The sequence below is a fragment of the Acomys russatus genome, chromosome 21 (genome assembly GCF_903995435.1).
Source record: "Acomys russatus chromosome 21, mAcoRus1.1, whole genome shotgun sequence".
NCBI classification, from domain to species: Eukaryota; Metazoa; Chordata; class Mammalia; order Rodentia; family Muridae; genus Acomys; species Acomys russatus.
Window position 1 is genome coordinate 45,574,627 of NC_067157.1, and position 18,306 is coordinate 45,592,932.

Consider the following 18,306-nt stretch of genomic DNA (forward strand, 5'->3'; position numbering starts at 1 on the left):
CTCATTGCCCACTGCTACACTGAGGCCATTTCTGTAGTCATTGGCCCCCTCAGACTGAAACTCTGGGTGGCCAGTCCTGTTTCTGGTGATTGGTCTGCCACACTGAGGCCCCCCCCCCACCCGCTGTATCCTACAGTCTTTCTTATTTTCCTCTCAGTTACCTGTCTTCATGAATCCCCTTATTCTCCAATGCTCACCAACCCCCAGTCACAGCACGCTAGAGCATACCAAGCTCGTTCTGTCTTGAAGTAGGGGCCTCGTTTCTTAAACGATTTCTTCCAAGTCTCTTCATGCCCTCAAACTTCAATCACCTCAGAGAATAAACTTTGTGACCCCCTCAACCCTCCACCAGTTGTGCCCTGCCTCGGTTTCTCTCCTTGATTGACTTCAGCTTACAGGCTACCATGTGGTAGTGACTACTTTACTCACCCTCATCACCTATGATCAGAACGTGCTCATAGGCACGTTACGTGAATCACTTTTGTCTTTTTTACCTCAGTGCTTCTCTTCACCCCTGACAGGGAAGTCTCTCAGTCATTGTTGAACAGCAAGCCCATGGTTTTGTTTGGACAGTAGCAGCATGAAAGAAGATGAGATAAAGACCGCCCACCACCCTCATTTACATTGTGTTTATGTTATCTAAGTAAAAGGCTATAAAAGTTAAGTTGCCAGGTGGCACCGAGTAGATCTCCCAGGTGTGCCTTTGAGAACTCCAGGGCACACAGTCTCATACTTAGCTTCCTTAAGTTTGCTAAAGAAATGCCTTCTTCAGTACAGAGGTGAGGTTCAGGAACCTTCCACAGCTTTGCCATTAATTATAATCTGTGTAGTCTAAGATAAGCAGCTTTCTCTTTTTGAGCCCTCATCTCCTCACTGTAAGGCTAGGTTGAGACTATCTGGGACCTATGTTTCCTTCCAGCGCTGTGGTTCCTGAGCAGTGAATAAGTTTCATTCATTTATAGGTGAGGGATGTCTAGAGCCAAGGTGGACCCCAAGACCCTTCCTCCTCCCAGCAAGTTCACTCTGGAGATATAAAATTGATGCTCAGGGGGAATGCTCGGAGCACAGAATTTAGAATTTAGTTACACATAGCCAAGGAATATTTCAAGTAAGCTCAGAGATAGTGTTCTGGAACCCTCCCAAAATCCTTATCTCCCAAGAGAGAAGATTGATATTGATAGGCCCAGACAGAAACCCTAGAAAAACAGCAACGTTTACTTCAATAAATGAGAGCCCCAACCCCAAACGCCTTGTCGTCCCCTCTTCTTTGTCTCCTGGCATTTCTCTCTGTGTTTCAACTGCTTCTCACTTATTACTATATCCATCTTGCTATAAATAGCAATACAAATATCTGAGTGATACTTGCCAAAGTAAAATTAATCTTGCAAAAGAGGTGTTTTAACGAGAATATTGGGGGAAATGTTTGCGATTAGAATGATGCAGTGGATTTGAAAAGTGATAGGATGGCCCATTCAGTGTGGTTTTTGACTTCAGCAGACTTGTAAAGACCCACACCACTTACTGAGTTTCAGGAGACTATCAAAGTATAATCACCCTTGTCTGAAGAAGCCATTAAAGTGCTCCCACAGCTCCTAATGACATGTTTTTGTGGCTACTTTGTTTTCAGTAGATTTTAGCCCAAGTAATAGATTACATACAGCAAGTTGAATTCCGCAGCAGGTAAGAGAATCCAGCTGGAGTTAGATGAGAAATGTACAAACATGTAAAACATGATCCTCTGTTTTGCTTTTTTAAAAAAGTTACAAAGAAATATTTATATTAATATAATTATTTTCTGTATCTGTTGATTAATACTCTGTATTTGGCATTATTATTAACTTCTAGTGTATATATGTAAATCTAGATGCAAATGTTATATATAAATTCCATTTTAAGAGCATTTCAAGGTATAAATACGTCATGTCACTTAAACTGTTAGAGTACCACTACCTGAGAGTGAAGGTCACTATGTGATAAACTCCATCTATGTACAGAGATTATGATCAGCATTATGGAGTCTCACTTGAAACCATCTTAGAGTCACTATGGCTATGACAAAACACCATAACTAAAAGCAACTTGCGGAGGAAAGGAGTTTTGTTTCTGTTTTTGTTTTTGTCTTTGGCTTACATATCCTGAAACACTGTCTACTAAGGAAGCCAAGGCAGAAACCGAATCACATGGGAAGCTGGAAGCAGAAGCTAATGTGGAGGCCTTGGAGGGGTGCTGCTTACTGGCTTGCTTATTGTGGCTTGCTCAGCCTGCTTTCTTATAGAACTCAGGACCACCAGCCCAGGAATGGCTCCACTCACAGTGGGCTGGGCCCTCCCCCATCAATCAATAATTAAGAAAGCAACAAGGTTGCCTACAACCCACTTTTGTAAAGGCTTTTTCTCAGTTAAGGTTCCCTTTTCTCAGATGGCATTAGCTTTTGTCAAGATGACATAAAACCATCCAGGACCAGTAAAGGTTCCCAGGCTTGGTTTTTGTTTGTTTGTTTGTTTTTGTTTTTGTTTTGTTTTGTTTTTTAAGGAGAACTACTGAATGGATGACAGAAGCCACAATCATTAAACAGAGGAACAAGAGCTCAGCATAGACAAAGAACAGCCAGGAAGGTCACCATCTTCATCAACACCATCATCACCATCACCCTCATAGCTTTGTAGAGCATCATAGACTATTTGGCCCTTGTAAAATGAAAGCAGAAGCATAAAAAAACATCCAAATAGCATGTTCAGACAAAAACATCCAAATAGCATGAAGAGTGTGGTAATAGACATAAGCAGAGTGTCAACAGATGGGAAATGAAGTTAAGATCTAGAAACAGACAACAGGGGCTGAAGAGATGGCTCAGAGGTTAAGAATACTGGCTGTTCTTCCAAAGGTCCTGAGTTCAATTCCCAGCAACCACATGGTGGTTCACAACCATCTATAATGAATCTGGTGCCCTCTTCTGGCATGCAGGCACAACACTGTATAAAAAATTAAAAAAAAAAAAAAGAATGTAGAAAGAGACAACAAGCACGCTATGAGGAAAAGAAGATGGGAAAGTGAGAGAAATTAGAAGGTCTGACAAGAAGACCCACAAATGTGGCTAACAGAACCTCTGCCAGCCACCAGCAGAGAGACAGACACAGCAAACACATAATTCCAAAACAGGAGCCTTTGAGGCTCATAGTTCCAGAATCCTTTGTATTGCTGCAGATGGTTAAGACCCATAAGCATATTTGCTTTGTGTGTGTGTGTGTGTGTGTGTGTGTGTGGTGGTGGTGGTTTTTGTTTGTTTGTTTGTTTGTTTTTATGTTTTGTTTATCACTTTAGAAAGTACAGCTCAGAAATAATTAAACTATCAATTTATAGTATAATAATAATAAACTCACATTTTGGCAAATGGTTTTATGGTTTTGTGCTTTGTGTTTTTGTTTGGGAACCATATGTATATATGCGCCTTCCTTACTGTTTAACTTAATAGCAAACATCAGCATCCCTGTGTCGGCTCCCACTTTCTGTGAGGCAAGCCAAGGCACACAGCCTCTGGCAGAGTTCACCGTAATTTGAAGAGAAAGTGGAACAGAAAGCATCATTTTCGTGGATTAATGTCCTATGGCTGTCCTAATGAGGGGACTTTAGATGCTATATCTCAAGATCATATCCAAATTGCTTGCATACATGATCAGAGACCATACCCAAAGCTGACTAGCACAGAGCCTCGGAGTTACATTAGCAAAGACAAAAATTCTAAAAACTTACAGGGAAAAAAAAAATTACATGGAGAACCAGTTGGGGAGAAAAGTGGTACCAAACTCTCAGTAGCATTCGTTGGGCTCGGTGAACATTCAGAGAAAATTACTGCAAATAAGAATCTTGTGTCCCCGGCTGGGTGTGTTGGCACACGCCTTTAATCCCAGCACTCGGGAGGCAGAGGCAGGTAGATCTCTGTGTTTGAGGCCAGTCTGGTCTACAGAGTGAGTTCCAGAACAGCCAGGGATAGTACACAGAGAAACCTTGTCTCAAAAAAGAAAAATGAAGAAGAAGAAGAAGAAGAAGAAGAAGAAGAAGAAGAAGAAGAAGAAGAAGAAGAAGAAGAAATAATAGAAGAAGCAGCAGCCCCATCCCATGACATCAGTCCAGGTGAAGGGAGGACATTTAGTGAAGAGGAAGACGCAGAAGATTCACCTCTTGTCACCCTTACTTAAGAAGCTTCCAGAAACTGCATACCCTCAAAGGAGAGAATCCATGGGAAATGATAGAAAGATATTCAACACAGGAGGCAAACCAGGAGGATGGACACCAGAAGACATGCAGAACTGTCCAGCGGGGGGAAATAATGGCCCATCCTTGCAGAGCAGAAGTATGCAGGCTCAGGACTGAAGCCCCCTGCCCCTCCCCCCACCCACCCTCTGCCCCTCCCTCCCCCCTCCCCCCAGCAACAGTATACCTCCAGGAACAAACACCATCAGAGAAAATGTTTTCTTGTCCTACGCTGAGATTTATCCTTCTCACACACAGTTTGGCAGTTAATTTTTTAAAAGATTTTTTTTTTTTCAAATGCCACAATTCCAGGATTATATGAAGAGGTAACAGATCTAGCTCCCTTTTCTTTAACTGTGTGTGTGTGTGTGTGTGTGTGTGTGTGTGTGTGTGTGTGTGTGTGTGTGTGTGTGTTTTAATCTGCACAAATGTAAACATTTCTGTAATCTCATAACTAATGATACAAAAACAAGTCAGCAGTCTTGAGAGCGAGATTAGTTTTAGCTCCAGGGACGTTGTGGTTCTACAAGAAAGAAGGAAAAAAAATCATGGTACACACTGAGCCTTATTTCCATAGTCTTCTCATCGTCTTAAAGATGTAAATTTGAGAGCTAGAGAGATGGCTCAGAAGTTAACACCGGCTGTTCTTCCAAAGGTCCTGAGTTCGATTCCTAGCAACCACTTGGTGGCTCACAACCATCTATAATGAGATCTGGTGCCCTCTTCTGGCCTGCTGGCTCACATGCAGCCAGAACACTGTGTACTTAATAAATATTTTTTTAATATGTAAATTTGAACATTTACTCTAGTCAAATTGTAAAATACATCTGATTGAGAAGATGATGGGTGGGAGTTTGATAAAATGAAGAAAGAAACAATAGCTAAAACTTAGAAAGAGGGACCTGCTCCGGCAGAGACGGTAACTATGTCTCAGCAGAAGCCAGTGAGACTCCGAAGCACAGAAAGAAAGTATTTCATTCTAATTCCCACAGAACTGGTTGTCTTTTTATTAAGTGTTCAGTGTATAACATTTAAAAATAAGCACTGGACTGGCATTAGAGTTACACATTGTTACAATGCAACCTGGAAATTTGCCACTTAATCAAAAACTATCCAGTGAACGAGCAATTCCACCTTGGGAATTTTGTGCAACACTGGGAGACTAAATGGTTAGTTAAACAGACAGCCATGCAATATGATGGTCCTGCCACTAAAACCTAATGAGTTGACATTTAAGTAGAGACACTTTCTCTCTTGGTCCATCTGTCCTTTGAATAGTCTTTCCCATTAACACTTAGGGGATGAACGTTTTTTAAAGTGTGATTTGAGCATCTTATTCTTCAAATGCATCCGGAACTCATTGAGAATGGAAATGTATCCCTTTTGCTTGTTGATGGCCTGTGTAGGTGGGTACCTAGGCACTTCTTCAATTAATGAACGTGTGTGAGCATTTTAGCAACTGATGACAGATGTCCAGGATACTTAACTCTCATGCAAGCCTTATCTCTGGTGGGAAAATCGGTTGTCCAGCCCGTATCTAAACTCATGCTCTGACCATGACTTTGTACAACTCTTACCTAAGCCTTTGACCTTCTGTGATCCAATTTCCTGATGCCTTGTAAAAGCCATTAGAAGGGTTTAAACTTTTAAGTTCTATAGATTGCCCTCAACCTGAAGACTACCATCTAACACTTCCTGGCTATGTGTTGTGTTTTGTTTTATTAGTGAACTTCTTCAAGATCTGGAAAACTGTGAAAATGATCCTGTGGCCATAGCAGAATGTTTTGTGTCCAAGGTAAGCAGCATTCATTTTTCAGGGCCAACTAAGGATAGGCAGAATGTGACTTGTTTTCATTTTAAAGTTAGAATAGATGGTTATTCAATAGTGAAATAAGCTAGCCAATTAGTGATGCACTTTTTTTTGTTTTCATTTTGGTTTTGTACACACACATGCACACTCGCATGCACATTCACGTGTCCATGCACACGCACTATCACAGGAAAGAGAGAAGGGGATGTTAGATCTATTATTTTGAGAGTTTGTGTGCTAGTTGGATGTTATTCACTATTTCTTTGGAAAGCTTAAAGTATGGGAGGGGAGAATCCAGACTAGAGAATGGAATGAAGAAAAAACATACAGCATACCTCTAAATCCATTCTAAAACAGCACAAGAGTCTACATGTTTTGTGTATGATGTGTGTGGTACTAGCAGGGTCGCTGCTGTTATTCTTCCAGGGGTAAAGGATGGCAAAGCTGATTTTTTGCATCTTAAAAAAAAAATGCTCTAAGCTTCTTATATTTTTCTTATGTGTCATTGGTGGTTTAGAAGAATATAAGGCGTGAAGCAAGTTCATGCTCTGAACTTGGAAGGCTTCTCCCAGGCAGGCCACATGCTGCTGGCTGCCAGACACAGCATCCTGTCTTACTCAAGTGTCTTTTTGGGACTCAACAGCTTTTCTCTGGGGGGGGGGGGGGGGGGGCTCTATCTAGAAGAAATTGTCTGGCAGGAAAACATCATGTGACTTCTGGGGCTGTGTGAAGGTTTGAAGTGGGCAAGGTTGAAGCAGAGTTCACTGCGGGGCTTTGGAACCAACCCTCAGTTAGCACCTCATTTCGAGCCCTGAAGTCCAAGGTGATCTAAGATGTTGCTCCCGCCATTCCTGGCTCTAGACTTGTTCCACACAGTTGGTTCTGGTGGCCACAGACCCACCCACGTGCCTGGGAATTCAAACGTAACAGCTCTGTGGGTTGGATGAAAGTCACTAAAAGGCAATCAGTGGGCCTGTATGTAACTTCTCTTGTCTTTTTGTAGCTTTGTGGGCATTCCCATGTATAATGCTGATGCACACATACTTACACACACAGGTATTTTAAAAAGATTTTTAAAATTATTAATGAATACAGTGCTCTCCGCCAGCACATACACCTGCAGGCCAGAAGAAGGAATCAGATCACATTATAGATGGTTGTGAACCACCACGCGGTTGCTGGGAATTGAAGTCAGGACCTCTGGAGAAGCAGTCAGTGCTCTTAACCTCTGAGCCATCTCTCCAGCCCCTGTTTTGTTGTTGTTGTTTGTTTGTTTGTTTTGGGTTTTTTTTGGGGGGGGTTGTTTTGATTTTGTTTCTATAGTTGTCCTCTTTGTAATAGGTTCTCTTATTGGGTAGGAATTTTAAAAAGACAAAGAAAATGGAATGAGGAGAAATGGTGTAAAACCAAAAAGATGGACTGAGCATTTCAAAGAAAGTATGTCAAAATAAGCGCAGCACATGCGCAACACTGACGTTTTAGGAAACTTTCGGCCTTTGGTAACTAACTGTAATCACAACCTGATTAAAGAGGTTCCAGTGTTCGCTTACCTCTGGCTTAATTACGCACATAAAAGTTTGTTTATGGGCCTCCCTGCCAACTCCCAAATCTCATTTTTCATTGTAATATGGCCAAGGTTAATTAGAAGACCGATGTCGGCGCTCAGCACTTTCACGTGGGAGCAGGAGTGGGGAGGGGCTGCCGGGCCCTGTGCTACCGGCTTCTCACTCAGCACCCTGACATTCAGGCGAGGCTAAACTGCCGCCAGCTGCTCCGCTCCGAGAGGAATGGAAAATTGCTTTAATTGAGAGGTCTTCAGCTGAAAAAAAACGTAAAGCTGGCAGCTGATTTCTGCTGTGATCTGAGTTGCTGGGGCTTACACAGACAGTCGTCTTTGACCTGGCTTAGTTTTGTGCTAAGTGTAGGCTAAGGAAGTCCTTAGGCAAAGAAAGAAAACTCAGTTCTGTCTTACTGACTGCCTCAGGATGGCAGTTGGCTTGAGGAATATAAATAAACATTCCCTCCTGGACCTGATGCCTCATGTATGCTGATCTGCAGTCGGGACTCTGGGGGCAGCTTGAAAGACCTGAGTCTGTCTGTCCCCAGACTGCCTTCTCAGCCACCCTCATGCTCACCCCTCCCTGGACTATCAGTAGGAGTTACTCCAGCCAGCATGAAGGACAGACTTTCCTTTAGCCTCCTCTCCCTTGGTAGCCACTCACCTCACACCTTTCTTGTCCCCGGAGCCAGGGCTGTCCTGCATAGCCAATAAATGCCTAACTCATTCTGTGGAGAAGCCCAGGTGGTGGCTACAGTGGGGCAGGTATTTGCTGGTCTAATGGAATAGTATTTGCTGTGTGAACCTGTAGACCTATAGAATCTATACTTTTTCAGGAGAAGCAAAAAAAAAAAAAAAAAATCAAGTTATATTCTTCAATGCTTAGAAGTTGACAGCTAAAGTGCTATATTGGAAAATGTGGTGCTGGGTTTAAAACGCTATTTAGGCTGGAAGGAAACAGATTCAAATTGGCCCACATGCTGTAGAGATGGAGCTGCTGGCCAAATACAGTATTTAGAAATTGGAATCTCGGTCACCCACCACCCCTCCTCCACCAGAAAGCTGTTCGTAGGATAAACTGACAAAATTTCAGTGAGTCTGATATATTTGATCCTCCAAAAACTAGAAACAACCTAAACAGAAAGCTGCCTGCATAATCTTTTGTATATTTGATCAAATAATGAAGTACTGTGGGGCAATTCAAACAAGTAAGGACCGTCTCCATGCGCCTCTGGGGGGAGGGGACAGTGTTTAAGTGCCCAGAACACATCTACAACATCGGCATCACAGAGGAAGTCACTAGACATGCTTGCAACCAACCAAATGAAAGACTGGTGTTCAGTCCGGCAATCTCTCTTCATACGCCTCCCAGTGCCGACCACGGCGTGATTTGCTGATCTGATAAAGGGATGTCTGTGTTTAAAACCAGCATAATTAGTAAGATTAAAAACTAGGAGAAAGGAACTAGATGTGGTGGCATGAAATCCCAGGAAGATCAGGAGTTCAAGGTCATCCTCAGCTACATAGGAAATTTGAGGCCAGCTTGGGCCACATGAGACTCTATTTCAAAACACACACACACACACACACACACACATACACACACACACATACACACACACACACACACACACACACACACTTGAGGAAAGGAAGGAATCACCTAGAATGGAACATACTGAGTTAGCTTTTCTGCATATGTATTTATTTGTAAAACTGGCTTTGCATATATATACATATATTTATTTATTTATTTATAATTCAAGGACCCAAACTAAGGCTAAAAAACAAAAAACAGGCTCTATATACCAAGAGTAAAATGAAACAAACTCAAAAGGATGTGCATGAGGTTGGGAGATTAGCCCTGCAGTGGAAATTCTAATTGATTTGGAAAATGTGTGGTGGTCAAAATACAGCCACCACATATTGATGGCACTGTCCCTATTCTTCTGTGAGATCATGCAAGGAAGTATTGATGTCAGTGCCCTTGAGAAATGAAATTGCCGGGAGGAATGCAGCAGACTTAGTAAGCCCTGTAGTCTGGAATCTGGTCACCTTTATCCCTGTGTCACCCTTACACCAAATGCTTGGGACCAGAAATATTTCAGATGTTTTTAGATTTTTGGAACTTTTCACATACATGATATGGTATCATGGGGAAGAGATCCAGATGTGAACACGGACTCAGGGATGCGTCCTCTGTGCCTAGGATAAAATGGTTGTGCACAATATTTTCCATGCACCGGTGCCTTGTGCTGCCCATTGGCTGAGTTCAGGTGCAGGGCAAACTTGTCGCATCCTGCTCATTCTCAACGATAAAGATTTTTTAACATTATGGGGTTTTTAAAAATATCATATCAATATAGGGGAAGCCTACTTTAAAATCTCTTAGAAAAGTAATATTTCTAATTTTGTCCACTGAAAAGCCCTAAAGAAATAATGATTAAGCCAGTGGCAAGAAACATCCTTAACACCCAGACTGGTCTCCAAATACTGCTTCCTGCCGAGGGTCAGGGCTCAGAAGCAAGATGGTAAGGAATGTTTTATCACGCATAAAAGATGGAGCTTTGGAAGATGAAGAGTCATGTCAGAGACACAAAGAGTGCCTACTGGCCAAAGATGGCAGTCATTTGAACCTCAGACAAGTGTGATGGCTCTTCTCGGTTGTCACCTTGACGACGTCTGAGATTAGCTAAAACCCAAGTGGCTGGGCACACCTGCGAGGGATTTCTTTTTCTTAAATCACTTGAAGTGGCAAGTTCGTTCCTCCACTGGCATCAGAGCCTACTTCTTTGGGATTCTGGTGTATGCTGAAGACGAGTTGGAACATCCAGCCTCATGGACCGAACATCTACTAGATTCTCTGACCTTCTGTGGATGTTTAGACAGCCGTTATTGGACTAGCTGGACCACAGCCTGTGAACCATTCTAATAAATCCTGTTTCAATAGGCAAGCAGACAGGCAGGCAGGCAGGCAGGCAGACAGACAGACAGACAAATTTTTTTCTATAAATTCTGTTTCTCTAGAGAGCCTTGACTAACACAACCAGTAAAGCTAGTTAATTGAAACCAACTGAACCTCATTAAACGAATATGTTCCTATTTATGAATTTACAGTGACATTATAAATCAGACAGGCTTTTTATGGGATATTAAGAAAGCAACACATTATTCTGAGAATAACAAGTAATGAAGGAATAACTGAATTAGAAATGTCACCATTGGTAACCCCTGTTGACAGACCTATGCAGTAACACCAGTGCCCGTTCATATCACAAAAAAAGATGTGCAGACGCTGCAGCTCCAGATGGGAGAACTGAACAACCCTATGGTGCATTTTGCCGAGTTATAAAACCTCAACCTGAGCAAAGTACTGTTAACACTTGGAAGTACAGTGAACAGGATGGGGATAGGGGACCCTGGTGGGTCCCCACGACCCCTGAGACTGTGACCATGTGGGTGGAACGAATGGTCTGTTTTCCTCAATAACTAAATTGCAAAGGAAGAAACAATGAAGAGGCTGTAAAGATGGATGGAAGGTAGAGGATTTGCCTAGGATGCTGAGATTCTGGGACTCTGGGTTCTTTCCCAGCGTTACAAAGCAATCAAGCAGGCAGGCAATTGACAACCTTTGCTATATATGAGCCTTCTTTGGGACTTAAGTCAAACAGTGAAATGTGAAAGGAAAGGAAGTCAGGAAAAGTATTAGAAATGTGCCTAGTTACTGGCAAACCTTCTATCATGGAGTTATTTAAGTATGGCCATGGAATTGTGATGCCTCTTGATTAAAATGCTTAGCAATAGGGCCTACAGAGATGGCTCAGAGGTTAAGTCTTCCAGAGATCTGGCTCACAAACATCTGTAAATCTCGTTCCGAAGGATCCGAGGCTCCCTTCTGGGCCCCAAGGGCACCATGTTCACATGTGATTCATAGACCATACATGCTGTCAAAACACCCACACACATAACAAATAAAGTAAAAAATTTAAAATGCTTAGAGATATATAGTAAAATATTTATAAGCAACATGATACATCATCTAGAACTTGCTTCAGAGCGATTGTGGGGTTGGGGGAGAACAAGAGGAAGAGGTAGGGTACAGACCTTGAGGTTATTATTATTGGGTTAAATGGTGGCTACCTGAACAGCTATTGTGTCATCCACTCTAGCTTTATATTTTATTATAAATAGATATATATATATCTAATTTATATTTATATTTTAGTCCTACTTAAGTTTAACAGAGAAGATTCTAAATAGAGATCAGAACTTAAAATGTTAAAATGTTTAAGTTTAAAAAAAAAAAACTAAACAACACCAGAAATAACTGTCTTGGAATCACCTGAGAACCCTGTGCAAAGCAGTTTAAGGAGGTTGGGAAATGTGGGTTTCCAGCAAACGCCCTGTGGCTCTTGCTCAGAACAGAGCTATAGATAAAGCTTTGCAAGAGCCAGTGATTCTTTGGCTTGACTTCCTCATTCCAACAGTTGCTCAATCAGAAGTTTGAAGCCCTACATTTTGCTTTACACCTTTTGTGGATCTATTTCTGCCCCTCGGCAGTGTAGTGTCCCCACTGCCCCTGGCTATCCCTGCTCTTCTCACAGCATGGCCACTGGGCCTTCCTCGAGAGTGAATCCAGGCTGTATTCCTTCCAAGTAGTCTTCCCCGAACTCTGGCTTGACAGCTGTGTCTAATTTTGAACATCCGCCATACCCAGCACCCATCTGTCTGGGAGCACTGACCAAGTGACACTGGTGTCTTCTGTTTATCTGTCTGGCTCACAGTTGTCAGGAGCTAATCGTTTCCCACAAATCAGCAAAAAGACTAGTTAGTGGGGTTTACCCCCCTGCTTTCTGCTGTATTCTTCCTAATCAATAATCCAGTGGAGCTCCTGCCCTTTTCCCTGAGGGTGTATAGATTGCTTTTCATCTTTGCCAATTGCATATCACCGAGAACACTGCAAATGGTTCTTGTTCACAAAGACGCAAATGACCTGGGGCCATGGGTTTCCTTCTTTCTGCCATCTTTCCCATTCCTCCTCTTCTCCTTCTCTTCCCTCTTTCTTCTCTCCTCACTCTCCCTCCCTCCCTTCCTTCAGCTCTCCCCATCCCTTCCTTCCTCCTCTCTTCCTTCACCTCTTCTTTTTTCTCCCCCAGCCTCTTGCCCCTCCCTCCCTGACTCCCTCCCTCCTTTCTCCTTTGGACAGTCTTACTTTGTAGTCCGAGCTAAGCCCCAAGCTCTCCGTGTTCTTGGCCCAGTCTTACATCATCACAGCCAACTTGACCACTCATTTCTTTCCTCGCCTCAGCACACAGAAGGAAAAAGCTATTTCCTATCTCCGTGTAAGACCCATACCATCGCTCATCGTTGAGCACGCCCAAGTGTGCTCTATTTCTTTCTCTTTCGATCCAGTTTTGGATGCCTGACCGACTAATTTCCTCATTAATAGGTGAAATAAGATAAACAACAGTGCTCATTCTATTTTTGCCCTGGGTTGTGTCCTTAACCTTTTTAAAGAACTGTCTGAATCAGCCAGTGTCGATGTATTATTTCCTGTAATATAAACTCACAGCTGAAAGACTAAGCCTTGGGGGTGGAGATCTGGGCATAGGGGCAGACAGGGCCATTTGCTAGTCAAGCCTTTATTGCTTTTGAGATATGGCTGCTATGCCACATGCATGAAGGTAAGTAGACTTAGGCCCTGTTCTCAGGTGACATGCAGAAGGAGAGAGGGGTCAACAGGTGTTATCTGTCAGGAGACGACACAACATAGCCCCTGCCCTGACGACTCTGAGCCAGACAGATAAACAGGAGACATCGGCATCACTTGGTCAGCACTGCCCGACAGATGGATGTTGAGTATGGTGGCGGTTCACAATTAGAAACAGTTGAGTCGATCCAAGAGCTCAAAGAAGGCTGCTTGGAAGAAATACAGCCTGGATTCACTCTCAAGGTAGGCCCAGGGGCCAAGCAGTGAGAAGAGCAGGAATGGCCATTGGCAGAAAGAGATACATGTGCAGGACTTGAGACCATACAGCAGCTTTCTGGTCCCTTATGCATTCTCCATCATATTCTTACTGTGTGATGTTTGTCTATAACCTACTTATATTTCCCTGATACGTATGCACCCACCAGATGACCATAAGTACCTTGGAAGCAGAAACTGTATTTTCATCCTTTTCCTGTTTGTCTTCCAAGTCACTGGGACACAACAGGTGTTCAAAGTGTTTGTTGGACTTAAGTGAGTTCAAGTTATGTGGATTCTGGGTAGAGAGCCGTGGGCACGGCTGATGGCCGCAGAGGCTCATGGGATGGACCAGTGGGACTGAAATGGTAAAAGCCTGATTGCTAGTTCTTGTGTTGCTGCTGAATGAACATTGTCGCCTGTGCTTTGGGGCTCATGAAAGTCTCTTTTGCTTTCTTTTAGAGTGAAGAGTTCCACATTTATACCCAGTATTGCACCAACTACCCCAGGTATGGCTTGGCGAGGAGCAAGGTTCTTTTCCCTTTCATGTTGTTTCAAGTCCTTAGACGCAGTTCTGGGCGTGTGTGTGTGTGTGTGTGTGTGTGTGTGTGTGTGTGTGTGTGTGTGTGTGTGTGTGTGTCTGGCTGTGATGAAAGCCATGGAAATACAAAAATCCTGAGAAAGGGCTTGGGGGAATCTCAGATATCGGCTGGTGCCTTTGGTCTGGCAGGTTCTATGAAGCTGGAACAGGAAAACAATTTCAGGAAAGACCCTGAATAAGACCAGGAGTATCGCTGCTTATCTCTGCAGAAAAAAAAAAAAAAAAAAAAAAATGGATAGATCCACATTCTTGCCTTGGGCTATCTGCTTCTCTGTTAACCTCTTTTAATGTGTGCCACATTTTGAGAATGAGTTTGTGTAAGCCAGTGGGGGAGACATGATGTTCCAGTTTTGCTTGGTGAGCTTTATGAGCCTCCCAATTTTTATAAAATTCAGGAAGGACAGATCATGAGAAGCCAGCATGAGGAGGGGGGGTGCCTCCAGCCCCCGGGGACTGTTGGCTCTGTTTTGCTTGTATCAAAGATCAGGGGCAGGAGGGCAGTTCCAGGAGCAGCCTGGACGTGTTCTGACCACTGAGTAACAAGAGCCAGAAGACAATTGGCTACAGCTCTGGGCATCTGTGTTTTCTTCACTCTAGAACAGTGTTGAAAGGTGTAACACCCAACACTGAATTAAACATTAACAGTGATGCCCTGTGTATGGCTTTAGTATCGACAAAAAAATATTTCTGTGCCTCTGTGCCTTGAGATTCCCTCTTCCCTGTCCTAGCAAGCTGAGAGTACCAAGATTTCTCTCCCTGCTGGAGACCCAGGCTAGTGATTCTAAATGTGGCCACACACCTTGGTAGGTGACTTCGTTCTTCATGCCAGTCACACCCAAGTGATTTCACTGTGAAGAGGTACAGTTCCCTCCCTCCTTCCCCCCAGGGACAGGCACAAAGGAGGTCAAGCCATTGTCTTCAGATGCCTTCCCTATGCCTGAGATTTCCGAGAACCTGGAGCGTCATGTGCCCTGATTTGTAGCAGGTTCCAATCTTGAGCAAGAACTTGGGCCACCAGGCTACTGAGCAACTACACGTAACTGCAAAGGACTTCAGAGAAATGCCCAGATCACACCATAAAGAGTTTAAAAAACCAGGACTCAAGGGAGAACTAAATCCATTTGAACGGATATTTTCTAAGGCAGTTGGCACAAGGTGAATCTAACAGCTCAATTACAAGACTCTAACTTAACATCTTTCCAAGGAGTCTTATTTTGTTTTTTGACTCCATCTGATTCTCTCAATTAATCCTGAGAACACGGTAAAGACTTGGGGAAGAAAAGAATAAGATGGTCCCTGCCCATATCCAAGTTATACCACACCAGGATTTTAATTTGTACACGTGGCCAGGCGCAGTGGCGCATGCCTGTAATCACAGCACTCTGGGAGGCAGAGGCAGGCAGATCTCTGTGAGTTCAAGGCCAGCCTGGTCTGCAAAGTCCAGGACAGCCAGGGCTACACAAATAAACCTTGTCTGGAAAAAACAACAGCTAAAAAAAAACCAAAAGAACAAAAGCAAATAATTTGCACATATGTGTGATACCAATCCTATTAGCTAATTTGAGGCAGAGGCTAAGCATTGTTCCTGCTGTTGCTTTAAGACACATAGGAGCTACAAATTACTTTGGGGGCTGCAGGAAGGGACTCTAGCCCCCTTTTGTAATGTCCTGCAGTGAGACTATTAAAAATGAGGAGGAGATGGACAGTAGAGAGGAGAAGTGTTCAGAGTTTCTCTGAGAGAAGTCAAGTCTGGTAAAATGTGGCAGTGGGTACACTTCCTAAACCATCGGGGAGGGTGAGTGACAAATGTCCAAATGGGAGGCCACGTCTGTGCTAAAAGGAACTGTTATGTTATAATTCAGGGATGCTGTGCCTCATAACCTATAGGGACTGAATCCACGTGTGCAACATGCACACTGTACAAAGGCATCTGGATGGGGCATGTGTAGGGGCTAAAATCCAATATGCATGTCTCTTGCTAAGCTGCAGTGTCCTTCAAAGCCCAAGCCCAGGGTTCTAAACTTCTGAATTCATCTCTTTTTCTAATTCAACCCAATGTAGAGGGCCCCCCTTTTTTTTTCCTAACTAGCTCTGTATGGCTACCCGGTCCATTTTAGGACACAAAGATTGGCATTTAAAACATCAATCACTCCTGTGAAACATGGCACCGTGGTGATGAACAGTGTGTGCTCCTCTGTGCAGGTCTGTGGCTGTGCTAACTGAGTGCATGAGGAACAAGATGCTGGCGAAGTTCTTCCAAGAGCGCCAGGAAACTCTGAAACACTCACTGCCCCTAGGCTCCTATCTCCTAAAACCAGTTCAGCGCATCCTCAAGTACCATCTCCTTCTGCATGTAAGTCTCGGGCTGTGCTAGAACACTTGCCAAGGTATGGGGATTTGGGGTGTGTATATTAAATTGGGAGGACACCAGAAAATGCTCTGCTCATACGGAAACATTTTCTACACCCGTGCTTTGCAACTGGCTGCTTTTCTTTGAGGAATCAGAGATACTGGTATGCTAGGGCTACAGCCCCATTGGTGACAGCCATGATGAGAGATTAATTTGAACTTGGACAGTGACAGGGCTGAGGAGGGCAGGGTTGGCCTCAGGCTGGAAGTAAGCATCTAAATGAAGAGCAGGTTCATCTTCCTGTTTTGTTTTATTTCCATGAGACTGCCCAGTTCAGTAGGCAGCCGGGAGGCAGAGGCAGGCGGATCTCTGTGTTTGAGGTCAGCCTGATCTACAAAGTGAATCCAGGACAGCCAAGGCTACACAGAGAAACCCTGTCTTGAAAAACAAAAACAAAAAACCTCAAGGAGGCTTTCAAATCAAGATAGATGTAAAACTCTCTTACCCTCTAACGAAGTTCCCAAAGATGGAGAAAGCTCTATTGAAGATAATTTGCATTCTGCAAGTAGGATTTGCTTGGCTTGGCAGGGGGTGAGGGGGAGAGAGAGAAGACAGAACATTAGGCTTGAGGAGCGGCAAGTCTACCTGCCTCCAGAGTCTATAACGTGCTACGTTCACTGTGGCTCGTAGCCATTCAAGAAGAATGAGATAGTGTGTGTAATTTGTTATTGTGTATACAAGATTAAGAACCATTTCCTGAAGGGATTTTAGAGGCAAAGGCAGAAAGAGTGAATCTTTTGTATCATCTTCAGCTAGACAGAAGGTTTGAGGCCTGCCTCTGCTACATAAAATCCAGCCGTCTAACCAATCAACAAACAAAAAATTTTAATAAAGGAATTTTAATCCAGAGTCCTATTTTATCAGCATGCCTGGTATCTCTCTGACATAGGTACTAAGCAGGCCCAACCCTGTCTCAATTCCAAGGTCAGACAAGATCAGGCGTGTTCAGGGCAGCGTGACCATTGACTGTATATGGTGTTTCTTTGGAAATGATTCTAGGTTTTTAACTTGGGCAATCATTTCTGGTTTGCTGAGTTCACATATGTAAAAATTTCTTCATCTGTTTATTTAAGTACCTCATCCTTGGAGAACCATCTGTCCTCTTACAAAGCCACACTGGAAATAGTTCCTTAATTCTTAAGTTAATCCCAAAGACCTTCTAGATTTAGTGGGATAAGTTTGCTAAATCAGTGTCCAGACAGTTGCTGAAAAAGTAATAGCCACCCCAGAATACATCCTTGATAAACTATGTCAATATGACTTATAAGACAGTAGTCTTCTGGAGAGTCATGTGGCCATCAATCAAGAAAAATCCAAGATATCAACTCTTGTAAGAAGTAGAAATCCTTACAAACTTAATTGATACTTACAAATGCCTGTTAATGAAGGAAAAGGGAAGAATGCTAACTGAATTAATCCCACATTGGCTTCTTGTTGCCTTTGAAGTGTTTTTGCTTTGCATGAAGCTTAGAATACCTACCCCTCCATAATTCACACCAGTTCAAAGTTGAGCCACACGTGCATTCTCAGAGGGCCACCATCCCCCGAGCATCTCTGTCTAGTGACTGAGAGACAGAATTGACTCTTACACTAAAAGAAAGACTCCTCCTGATCTTCATCTTACCATGAAGTTTCCCAGTCCCAAGGAGGGAAGAGAGGATACAATGCCTGTGATAATTCTTTACGGCTTCTAAGTCCCCTGGACCCCTGC

The 18,306-nt window shown here is 43.3% G+C and overlaps 1 protein-coding gene across 6 annotated transcripts in view; it reads left to right on the top strand.

Moving 5' to 3' along the window:
* The window catches only part of Plekhg1 (pleckstrin homology and RhoGEF domain containing G1), a 151,810-nt gene that overhangs the window by 105,121 nt on the left and 28,383 nt on the right, over positions 1-18,306 (top strand). For all 6 annotated transcript variants that reach the window (XM_051164614.1, XM_051164616.1, XM_051164612.1 and 3 more), the window contains exons 4-6: positions 5,977-6,046; positions 14,047-14,093; positions 16,388-16,538. In XM_051164614.1, the coding sequence (XP_051020571.1) occupies positions 5,977-6,046; positions 14,047-14,093; positions 16,388-16,538 (268 nt within the window). The remainder of the gene's footprint in view (positions 1-5,976; positions 6,047-14,046; positions 14,094-16,387; positions 16,539-18,306) is intronic.